The 12346-nt window shown below is 44.8% G+C and overlaps 1 protein-coding gene across 4 annotated transcripts in view; it reads right to left on the bottom strand.

The window, feature by feature from the left end:
* The window catches only part of CDON (cell adhesion associated, oncogene regulated), a 54687-nt gene that overhangs the window by 4395 nt on the left and 37946 nt on the right, over nt 1–12346 (bottom strand). For 2 of the 4 annotated variants that reach the window (XM_076363827.1, XM_076363831.1), the window contains 6 exons: nt 12082–12263; nt 10635–10740; nt 7301–7423; nt 5575–5802; nt 4215–4489; nt 1734–1813 (listed from right to left, as the gene is read on the bottom strand). In XM_076363827.1, coding sequence (XP_076219942.1) covers nt 1734–1813; nt 4215–4489; nt 5575–5802; nt 7301–7423; nt 10635–10740; nt 12082–12263 — 994 coding nt within the window. The remainder of the gene's footprint in view (nt 1–1733; nt 1814–4214; nt 4490–5574; nt 5803–7300; nt 7424–10634; nt 10741–12081; nt 12264–12346) is intronic. The other 2 variants (XM_076363829.1, XM_076363830.1) reach the window with 2 other exon arrangements.

Below are 12346 nucleotides of genomic sequence, written 5' to 3'. Positions count from 1 at the left end.
GTCCTCTCTGCACAAAGAGGAGGCCAGACGGAGGGGGACGGCCCTTACCTCCGTAAAGCAGCTATGAGGTTGAACAAAGATGGGGGAGAAGACTCCAGCCCCAAATTCCCGCTTGCCAAAACCTACTGACTTGACCAGGCTAACCCACCAGCCCTTTCTTTCTCCTCCTCCTCCTCCTCCTCGCCCCGGCCGTACATCCAGCTCCCCGGCCCCTGGTGTAATATTCAGGCACGTTTCTGGTCCTCCCCGTTCCCCTCTCCCATGTCCTCCTTCCATTCCCCCAGCACCAGCAAGGGAACGGAGCGGTCCCGGCTGCGCAGCTCTCCTGCCAAACGGAGGTTAATGGTCCCCTCTGGGGTAGGCAGCTGTAAAGGACAACTTGTTTCTCTATCAAGCAGTCAAATATAGAACAGGGATGTGAAAATTCAAAGTTCAGACCCTGCTGATGACCCATCTGGGAAGAACAGTACAGTTGCAGAGGACGGAACCCATTCTCCCTGCTTTCTTAAGGAAAAAAAAAAAAAAAGAGCAATTAAAAATTTAAATATGCCTAAAACTGGAAAGCAAGCTCTCAATTACGGCGTAACACGTACAGCACGCTCCAAATTACGGCCAGTCGTACGCACCTCGGTGACTGCTGTTAACACAGCCTGCCTTGAAAAGAGACAATTGGCTTGTAACGGAAAGGTAGCTCGCTTTCCCCAGAGACCGGCCGTGACACCGGTCCGGACAAAGCGTGCCCAGCTCTACCTGCGAGCAGCAGCCCGTCTCCATCACGCTATCACGCGTATATTTACAGAAGGAGGAAGAATTTAAAGCCTATTGTAAGTCGTATTTTAAAAAGTAAAACCATGAAAATAAAGCGAACATGCTTTCTGCCTTCAACAGCAGCTTAATTTCAACTCAGCTTCTCCAGATGTACACCTCAAGGCAGCTGACAGTTTTAACAAGACAGAAAAATCGAAGTATGATTGAAAAAAATCCACAATTTACCAGTCAGAGCAGTCCAGCACATCTGACTTTCAGTCCTATTTTTAGTCATTAAAATAACCAGAGATTTAGTCAGAAGCCTGGAAGGACGTTCTTTAAAACTTTCACAAGTGAAAAACCTAATGAAAATCCAGACTCCCAGCTACAACGCAGAAGGCAGATTTTTTCCCTTATTCCGTACAAGAATCCTTTTCCTCACGCAAAAAAACGTATCCCACACTGACAATGGCTGGCCAAACCGCTCCTGAGGGCCTGAAGAACCTCAAATCCCATGTTTTACAGAGGATAGCGGTGTGAAAGCAAAGCTGCGACTCTAGCGTGTTGGTGTCCTTAAGAGAACGGCAGGAAATGTAAAATACAGACGACCAATTAAATCCTATTTGACGAACTCCATATGGCATGATTTTGTTATCTCAAAACTGAAGAAAACACAGGAAATAAGGTTTAAAAAAAATTAAAAAAAAAAAAATATATCCAGTGCCCAACCTGCCTCCCTTCCTAGAGAGCATCAGATGAATACGGTGAGTAAAATGAGCTCCGGGGGTTTAATAACTTGCTTTATTCCATCCCAACAGATCATCACCAACCGCTCGCCTTGAGTCATACGCCGACACCGAGCTCCTCCGTACCCTCACAGCCAGGACTCAAGCTCCCTGCTTTTGTTTGCCCCAGCTTTAAACGCAGCGCGCAGCGTGAGGGCTTCTGTTCGTGAAGGTCCTGCCTTCGTGCGAGTTTTACATCACCTGTTATTGTTCCGACAATTTCGGCAACTGATGCACTCCGAGGGGTCAGCCTGCGGCACTGCTGTGTACATCCCACCGCCCTGCAGCAGGAAGGATTAAAAAAAAAAAACAACAACAAAAAAAAAAATCAATCGCTATTCGAACGTACAAAAGAGTCGCCGAGAAGGTAGTTCAGCTCAAGCTAGCGCCCCAAGCCCTTTTCACTTTGTTTTCAAACTCTAATCACCTTATCAATCTTCAGATCCGTGCCCCGTTAACGTGGCATGGCAACACTGAGCTATTATACAAAGTCAAGTGGAGGGTTTTTGCCAGCATGTGTGTCAGAGAAAAGTAAATAACTGCAGCTTAGACAAGTATGCGGTAATTTCCCCGGTCTGTTTTCAGCTTAATACGCTCAGGTTTAATTTAATAAACACACTGTAAATATGTTTATTTTTAACACTGATGACAGACATGAAAGCAAATCGCTGTTCGTTAGCAAACTGTGCCCATTTGGGGAGACAAGAGTATTAAATTTGCAGGGCTGATGTCACAACATAAACCCATCCCACTTTCCTGTAATTACTCCGATTAGATCAGTTTACTTCGCTACACTGATTTTTGAAACATTTAATATTTTTACAGATGGGGTAATTCCTTAGCCAGCAATGACTCTGGGTGAGAGGGATTTTGTGTTGTTAGTTTTGGCTGAAGGGGCCATTACAAGCAAGTAAAAATGCCCAGATTAACACATACCTCATTGTTAAAGACTAGGCGGACACTGATGCGGGAGCCGCTTGAAAATGGCGCTGCGGAGCCGGGCTACCGCGCCGCCTTTCAGGAGGGGAGCCGGTTTGGGAAAGCTCACCGGATTGTCGAGATTTCAAGCCGTAGGTAACTTCTAACAATCCCCATTTCTGCAAAAACAGGGCTCACCCCTCAGTTTTTGCGGCCGCTCAGTCTGATAGGGAGGCACTGAGGAAATGCCTGATTAGTCTTGATTGCCATCCTGGCCAGTTTCTCTCTTCCTCATTTAGCCCAATCAATGAAACAATAAAGAGAGTCCTAACGAGGATGAGAACATCCTGTTCCCCCGCGCTGCCTCACCCGCGTGCCAGTCCCGGTCCTTCTACGTGGGAAGAGATCGCGTGACTCAAACTTTCTACAACACGGAGGGGGGGGAAAAAGCAAAGCCCCAACCCGGTCGACCATTCGCATCGAGACAGCGGCACTGCGCGTCCCATCTCGCGGCACAGAGCAGCTCCAAGCACCGAGACCTGTGTTACCACACGCCTATTTCCTTCCTTCCAAAAAGAAGTAAATAAAAATAAAAATAGGAGGGACAAAACATCGATGCGAGCCCCCAGGCTTTCTCGCGGGCGAGCTTTTGAGCACTGCAAAAAATCTTCCCTTCCTGAGGGCTCGTACAGTTGGAGACTTTCGGAGAGTTTCACCCACAGGTCCAAAAAAACACAGTTTGGGCCTCGGTTGCTCTTGAAAGCAACCGAGAAACGCCACTTCTTGCTACGCGAGCAGACCAAAGACAGAGTATCAGGTGAAGAACCAACTGGTCTGGGCTCAAAGCTGGAGTTAACTGAAGTGGCAACTACTGTGCAAGTGCTAATTTGTTGTTCAATAAAATGAAGTGCTTGTGTTCTATTACTAACACAAACAATAGCCCCTTTTTTTTTTCCCCTCCAGAAACAGCATGGGTTATTCAGACTTTTGAACTTTTTCTTTCAGTTTTCCTGGGCAATGTTCACAGTTTTGAGTAAGTTTAGTAAGTTTGAATGCAAGCCATCTGTTTCCATAGACAATAATGAAATCATTATTCTCTCTTGGAAACGGGACACATTTCAGCAAATGAAGTATTTTTCCACAGCATACAAAGGCTGGATCACGGACTTAAATTAGTTTTTAATTTTATTTTAAATTTCAAAACAAAAAGTGAGCCTGTCTCAACAGTCACAAACAAGGGGCTGGGGGGCGAGCGTTATTACATTGCTGCATTTCAAGATGTATGGGGCATTTTATTTTATGGAACCTCCTGCTACATTCGTGCTTCGCCGTAATTAATAGCATTGCTTAGAGTTACAGATCTGAAACAGGTGGGGGAAAAATGGGTGATCCATAAAGCTGCAGAATAAGCAGCTATAATTAAATCTATTTAACTTGAAGATTGAGAAATACCATATGTACAAGTAAAGTATCTCAGCCCAGCACTGAAGCATTCTCAGAGCTTACATGCTGTTAGGAGGAGGGCAGAGGCAGATTTCCCAGAGTAAGTGGAATTCTTGCTGTCATCTGATATTCTCAAATGAAAACCATGATGTTTGCATCAGAAATATCAGCCCAGTTGCTTCCTCTGGGATAAGTAATTTAGTGGAACTGGCTGTTATCAATGGATGAGTATTTTCCCCCACCTGAATTAAGTCTGCTTCTACCACCTCCGAATAGATCCCAAGGTCTAGGCTGAGCCTTCCACCCGGTGCAAGAGCTTACGTTCACAAGATGGTGGGGATGTTCATAGTCCATGTGCGTCCTGGACAGGGAGCTGGTGTGCCCTGGGTACAGTCCAGCTCCTCCATTCATGATCCCGTTAACTCCATTAGCAACTTTATGATGGACATGCGGACAGCCGTTGCTGAGGCCGCCGTTGCTTATGAAGTTTCCGTGGATGCTGCCGTTGACTCGGCTTGTGCCGGGTAAGGTCGTGTACTCGATCATTTGCCCGTTGATGTCCGCCCCTTGATAGAGATAGCCAGGAGGGTCATATTCTGCAAAAGACATTATTACCGAAAGCAGATTTATTGCCAAATGAGAACTTAAATGAGTGCCTCTAAGAAACAAAAGAAACTTATTTTCTCTTTCTACAGCTTTTGTAAATTAACTGTAATATTTAAGTGCTTAGTACACAAACGTAGAAACGGAAGACAACCGCATCCTGGAGAACAGACCAGGAACGTTGGCCTGAAAGGACTCAGCTGACGTCAGTCACTACGAAGAGCATCCTAAAAACGGGCCATTTGGATCATCAATAGGCCCTCTGCTATCTGCTACGAACTACTTCCAGAAAACATCTCTGGGCCACAGTTGAAGGCACTATCTTATCTTGCAAGAAGTTTTGTTTCATTTCTCTTCGTGAGAGAGTAAGGACATTTAAAAATAACCACAGGCTGTGGAAAGAGCAAGGCTGATTTATGCATTAGGAACAGAAAAGACCACTCAAGAGATTCTGCTAGCACAGAATCGTTTGGTGGGTACAGAGCACCTTGCAAAGCGTGCTTAAGCTCCAACGCGTCTGCTCAGGGCTCCTACTCGCAAACTGGCAGGTTTTCCTTATTAACACCTCTCTGAAAGACTTGGACATTGAACTCCATTTTAGTATGAAGGGACTGAGAAGTAACAAGGGACTCGTCCTCCAAGCGCTGCAAGTTCTTTTTCTTTCCAGATATACTCAAGAGAGGGAGCGATCCAGGGCTTAAGTCTCCACATTTTAACAAGTACTTACGGTTACACACAAGTTCTGCCACTGCCAACAGCAGGAACCTATGCAGGTGCTTAAAGTTGAACAAAAGCTGAAGACGCTTTGCCCGGGAATTTCACAAACCATTCTTTGGGTGAAACTGCAGCACGACTGTGCAGCAGGGCAGCAAGCATCAATGCAAAGAAATGGAGACGTTGCTGCTCCTAAAAAATCCCACATCTTCACCTAAGGCACACCCAGAAAGTACAAGTCTCTAAATAAATGCCAGTTGGCTTATAAGAGGAAACTGCTTCCCATTCATAAAATGTAATATGGACTTCACTAATTTTACTCTGATAATATTTTCATCGTGAAAGGAAACCAAAAATAACTCACTCTGCATGGCGTTTTGCTGACGGTTCTTCCACAGGCACATGGCAATGAAAACAATGAGAATAAGGACCATCACCCCGAGGACGCAGCCCACGATCAAGTACAGCATGTCACTGCTCCGAACGGGGCCGTTTGCAGGCCCGGCTCCGCTTCCCCCAACCCGGTCGGGGGGATTTGGTGGCGTACTCAGGTCCCTCACTGGATATTCGGACGCTCCCGGCGTGCGTTTCACTGGATGAAGTAAGAGACAAGTACGGGTGCGTTCGCTAAATGCGTTTTTTCTTTACGAAATGAAAATAATGACTGCTGAGTTAGAATCCTAATGCCTCAGAAAGAAAGCTTCCAAGTCAATATTAAAAACCTATAACGAGAAGGCCAACTACTATTGGGTAATAACTATTTGCCTTGGAAAACGGTTATTATCCAGCTTGCTAACCCCCTCATTGAGGTCACTCAAAACTTTAACGAGCGACTCTACATACGCATGGTTAGAACTGCACTAACTCCCAACTTGAACGAACGCAAATCTTTCCACTTCTGAGGTCAGGAAAAACCACAACATGCATTTCTATCGCCTAACCACTGCCAGATGACCTACTTTTATCTGACGTGAACCCTGCTAACACTGTTTTCAAAACCATACTATTGAAGATACTAAGAGCTGAACAGAAAATCACTGAAAACGAGATGCTAGTTTAACCCGGGAATTAAATTTACATTAGTTTTCAGCACACCACAGCTCAGATTAATTTCATTTGACACTAAAAACCTAGAAGAGGTGCCCGGCTTAGGAGTGAAGCTGGTCAGAGAGACACAAGCACCTCCACGCAGATATGTCAGGTAAGCCTGGATCCCCCCCCATAAGCCTGGAGGAGACACATTTTAAGTAAGAGTCAGTATGAACGACAGATTACATCTTGCCAATTTTAAAATTAGGGAAGAAAGTTCTATTCCTTGCAGGAGGAAGACCAACTGTGCGTGCAGTCTGGAAGCCCTGCAGCTCCTAGCCCTTCTTTCAAAGGCTTCGCTACTAACTTAGGTAAATTTTGATGCTTACGCTCCTAGAGGGCTTTTTTTTTTTTTTTTTGAAAAACATTTTTTCATAGCACTGCATTTGAAGTTTACTGTCTGCATTTTCCCTTTACAGCCTTACTTGGTTTTAGAGATTAAAGGACACAGGAATTCTTTGCAAAATAAATGTGACTGCCATATCTGACACTTCCAGAGAACGGTACAAACTTTGTGCCAGAGGCACGCCGGATTAGTGATGGAGGCAGCCAACATAACCATCAATTGCTGCGGTCTGCACTTATACAACGTGTCACAGAGCCCCGAAGACATAAAACAGACGTACAAATCAATTCTGTCATCTTCAAGAGCATGGCTGTCTCCTAAGGAGAGGCTATCAGCACAGCAAAGGGAAAAAAAACCCCACCAACCAAAACACCCAACCCCAGAACGACAATACTATCTCTTAGGCCAGGCAAATCTGCAGAGCTTTGCTAAGAGCCTTTCTCGGGAGCGCAACGTATCAGTTTCCGCATGTTCAAAATAATCCCAGCTTCGGAAGACAAAACAATCCTCCAAAACATTCCAGAAAGTTACGGCCTTCATCGCAGCTGACTTTTGCACTGCAAAAAAAAAATTCAACACAGCGGATATTTCACGCCACAAAACGCCGCCTTCACACGGTCTCGCAGGCGAGCGGACGCGCTACTTCGGCGCTCACCTTTGGTTTCGCAGATCATCACGTTGCTGTACTCGCTTTCACCACCTTCGTTATAGCACTGCATTTTAATGTCGTAAGATGTTTCTGGCTGCAGGTGATTTATCAAATGCCACTGCTTCGTACCTGGGGGGGGGGGGCGGGGAAGGGAGAAGAAAAATAAATCAACTGCATTTCATTTACTCGCATGAGCCAGGATTAGCTACGAGTATGTCGCGGCGTCTTTCTCTATAAAGCGCAGGAGTATTGCGGCTTTTCCTGTTAGCACAAAAGTCTTTATTAACCATTTACGGACTTACTTGAAATCCTAAGACTTTCGCACTGCCTTGCGAAATAGATTCTTAGAAGAACCTTTTGATGAATAAAGGTGGGTTTTTCCAGTATTTTCAATTGATTTTTAAAAAAACCCTGTCTTTCTTTTCAAAAAACAGAAGTTGCTAAACTCAAAAAACAGACATCCAAGTTTCCAGCATCTGTACATTTAAAATCAACAGCAGTTTTGTGCATCTTAAATATGAAACTGCCGAAGGGATGGGTTTAGGATGGGTTATGCTAGCTATTTACAATACGCAGGGCAAACAACAAGGAAAAACTGGCACAGAAAACAGATTAAACTTGGGACAGGGGAAAAACTTCACTGTGATAAGACCCTCTCCCAGTCTGCAATCCCGCAGGATCCCTAGAGGTGCGAGGTACCGACTGAAACGGCTCGTTTTTCCGCAGGAAGGATGCATCTGTGTTGCTCAACTTAGCCGAAACCGCAAATAATTGAACGTGCATTTTATTAAACATACTAGGAAACAAAAATTAGACAGCGAGGCCATCTCTCGCGCTGCCTGCCCCTGCAGAGACGGATCCCAGGCCAAGCAATCTTCTCTAATAGGACGGTTTTGTCATCTCTGGCTCCCGGCCAGCATTTCATTTAGACACCCTCCTGAAGTACTGAGCACTTCAACATAAATCACTCTCAGTTTTTACTTTCACGGGCTTGTGACAAATTTTAATAAACAGCGACCCCCCCCCCCCTTTTTTTTTTTTTTCCCTTTTTTTTTTTTTAAGGGAGTTTAATTAACTGTTTGAGCACTCTTAATCCCTCTTGGAAAATACCACCTTGAACTGTTTCCACCGTTTCTAAGAAACTGTCATACCACCTACTGATTTAAGCATTAATAAAAAAAAAAAAAAATAAAGCCTGCTCGGCTGGCGGGGGCTGTCACCATGACTGTGTTCGAACTTCTCCGGGACCCAAGCCCAGGTGCCGAAAAAGGGCAGGGGGTACCCAGGAGGATCCCATCTCGTTTCGGGGGTTTCGGGAGGGGATGCACCGCGCGGTCCGAGCTCCATCCCTTGCATGCCGGGCGTCCCAAGTGAGGGCAGACAAGCCCCGGCTGAAGCTGGAACCGGCCTGTCCCTAAATCGCACGTTTTCCCAAGATTCATACTCGGTTTTCCCGTCACCCCCACCCCCAAGCATTCCTTTTGGTAATTACTACACCAGGTTTTAGTTTCCGCTTCAAACCATTAGTGGAACTGGAATCAGTACAGGCACTTTAACTGTCCTCTTCGTGCACCATTAGCAAGGAAAAACATTTAAACAACTGACATCAGACTGCATTTACATTTAAAATTCAATCTCCAGGACCCTCGAAACAGAGAAATTCAGACCATCAATGCAGGACAGGGCTGATTTTGCTTTGCTTTTGCTTAAAGCTGCTAAAAGATACCGAGGAGCCATCTGAGTCGAGCTTTTTGCTTGTTTTAGTCTCTAAATAAAATCTGATTTTGCCTGTAGCGGCATTTATAAGGGGGGGGGGGAAGCTTTCTGCAGAGTTTTGAATGTCTCGAAAGACAAGACTTAACAGGAAACAGTAAGGAAAGCCTACGGCAAGTACTTAGCTAATACAGGCATCACAACACTTTTTCCACAACTCATGCAGTCGTTTCAAGATAAAATTCCCTGTCAAAAAACAGACAGATTAATTCAAAGGCAACGGGGGGGGGGGGGAAATGAAGAACAAGTGATTTACGGCAAAAATACCTTAAGTCACATGTTTCTCTACATCTTTCACATCAAATGCTTCCAATCACACTTTAATTGAAAATAGCTCTTCCCCCCTCCCCCGCCGGCCCCAAAAAGCTAATATAGGGGAGCACAGTAAAGAAAAGTTTAAATATTTCCACCAAATGAGTTTCTGTTCCAGGCTTTGGCAGAGCAGAGCAGCCGCTAATGGTTTCAGACTGCCACAAAGAGTTCAATACACACACACACACACTCTCTCTCTCTCGGAAAAAAAAATCAGAAACAAGCTAATTTCACAGCACAGTGGAGCCCACTTAAACAACTAACTGCTTAGTGTATAAGATTTATAAACACACAAGTTCTGCCTAGCAAAGGCTAAAATACATTTGCAGATGAAGGTGCAGACTGCATAAGGCTTCTTTAAAGCAATCCTCTGAGCCGAAACTCTCGATCTTTAATAGCTTTATAGTGTGCAAAAGCTTATGTCACGCATCAAAGTACTATGTGGAGTATTGTCTAGCAGGGGAAAATTTTCAAAATAAAGGCCCGTTCCTCTTGTAACTGAAATAAATGAGGGGAAAAAATAATTAACGTCATCGGGACAGAATGAGATCACTACGTTTACTCAGCCCAAGCAATAAGGACATTAAGTAAAATATTTTTAAAAGGATTTTCCACTTCTGGACTAATATAGACATTATCTAATAACTTCTTCCAGGAAAACGATGATCTAATATGCACGGAGAAAAACATATAACCTGATTAAAAGGCAAAATGAAGCACAAAATATACCTGCATTTGCAGCGTACTACAGCACTTGAGGCTAAAAGTAACTTCCTTATAGCAGGATAAGCAATTAAGCAAGGTAATTACACACAAGGTACTACCTAGCTTAGAAAATCCGTGCTGGGGTAAATCATTTTAAAAGCCAGCTAGTTATTAGTACAGTCTGTAACGCAGATGCGCTTACCCTGGGTTAAATCTCATTTACGCTGCTTTCTCTTCACTCAGCTATTTTAAGCTAAGCCAGTTTAAATAGACCTACGTTAAGGATTTGCAGCAGTATAACAAGACAAACTTAAAACCAGTATGTAGTTCTCGAGTTTCCACGTAGAAGAGGCTTCAGAAGGAAGAAACAAGACCATGTGTGGGCAGAACTTGACATTATGTAGTTGAGATAGCTACTGCCGTGAAATATATTGTAAAGACTTAGTTTGGGAAAAACAGTTTAGATTTCATATAAACACAGCCAACATGGCTACGCGATGTTCTTCCCCATCGAGCAGCGTTACTAAGCATGGTGTATACTGCACCGTACCTTCCACGACATCCCTCTTGTAGTCACTATCGTTGTCGCTGTCCGTAGGCCGGTAATAGATATAAAATCCTTGGATGGGCGTGTTGTTATTGCTTGATGTAATATACTAAAAGAGAATTTTAAAAGGCTGCGTTAGAGGAGAAAAATTTTAATTGAGTCCTGCTGAGCTGTCATCACTGAATATCTTATCACCTTGAAATATGTATTTTTTTTTAATAAGGTTGTGCAAGCAAGGTGTAGGGGGAGGTTTGCACGGAAGCTACGACAGAAAAGAGGATTATCAATTGCTGTGGATGTGCAGACACAGCTAAGATGAGCACAGCGCCAGGGGTTCTCACAGGGCTGCAGGAGAGCTCTCTGCCACCAAACTCCTCGGACCAGCCAAAAAAAAAAAGAGGAGGGAAGCACGGGGACAAGAGACTGAGCTGGGGCTGACACTTTCCTCCCACATCACTTTCCAAACCGTCAGTTAGGGTTTGACCATGAACGGCCTGAAAATTTGCGTGATTAATGGAAATGGAAAAGACAAGACCATTTTTACTTCAGAAAGAGTTAAGGTCACTCTAAAATTCAGCTCAAGAATATTTCACTTTAAGTTATGCAGCCTCCTGAGGAACTAGAGGTTATTTTAAGTTTATTATCCTTAACATCTCTTAAGGCTGAGCTAGCAGAGCAAACTAACACTGGGAACTCTACACGTTAAATCCTCCAAAGTATACCAGGGGGTTAGATTTCAAAACAAGAGCAAAGAATTTCTGTGGGTTTCCATAAGGACTTTAAAGTACTTGTTTACAAAAGACGAGGTAACAGGGGAAAGGAAAACGTTTCTCTAACATGAAACCTCTACTGGATGCGAGGGAAGACGGCGGGTTTTAAACGCAGCGCCCGCTTCCAGCCATCACAGCCTGGATTGACAAAAGCAGCAGGAATCGCAGGAAAGGAAGCCAACCCGCTCGCAACCCAGGGCACGAACAGGGGTTTGGAGAGAGTTAAGCCCACTGGTGCCTCTTGATATGTCTGTGCCAAAGCAGGTGGACTAAGGCAGCTGCAGCCTTTCACTGGAGCTGCCAGTTGGGCTCACATCTGGCGTAACCCGAGGAGGTGGTCCGTGGCATCCCCAGGGAGCTGGAAGGGGAGAGCGAGGTGGAGGGAGGCTGGGAGACAGCGCAAAAGGGAGCAAACAACCGACAGGGCTGTCTCGGAGGAGGAAAAAGGGTTTGGAAATGGGGGGCAGAGGGCTCGAGAGGCACATGGCCCAGTAAGTTACCCAATTCTACCATACAAACATGAAGCATCTTAGCCCTCTTCCAGGAACAAGATCATCTCCGAGTCTCAGGGCGGGGGAAACCACCACTCACTACTCTGCAATCAGCTCTTGACTTTTAAGAGCCGAAGCAGTAAAAACCGGCCTGCAAATGTGAGAAGAACAGGACGGAATTATACCAACCGTCCATTTTAACATGATCTGAGTGTCGCTGATGGCTTCGGTATAAGCAATGTGAGGTCCTGTGATAGGGCGGTTGGAAAAGCGGCTGGTAAATCCGGCTACTTGGTAAGGGCGAGATGCTGCACTGCGTGGGCTCTCTCCATAATTGTTCACAGCAATCACACGGAACCTATACATTTCTCCTTTTAAGGGAAAAAGTGAAAGAAAGAAGACGTTGTAGCAAAACAAGCACTAGAAACAGGATTCAAGGAGAGACTAAACGGAT

The sequence above is a fragment of the Aptenodytes patagonicus genome, unplaced genomic scaffold, assembly GCF_965638725.1.
Source record: "Aptenodytes patagonicus unplaced genomic scaffold, bAptPat1.pri.cur scaffold_128, whole genome shotgun sequence".
NCBI lineage: Eukaryota > Metazoa > Chordata > Aves > Sphenisciformes > Spheniscidae > Aptenodytes > Aptenodytes patagonicus.
This window is presented reverse-complemented; position numbering and strand designations above follow the sequence as displayed.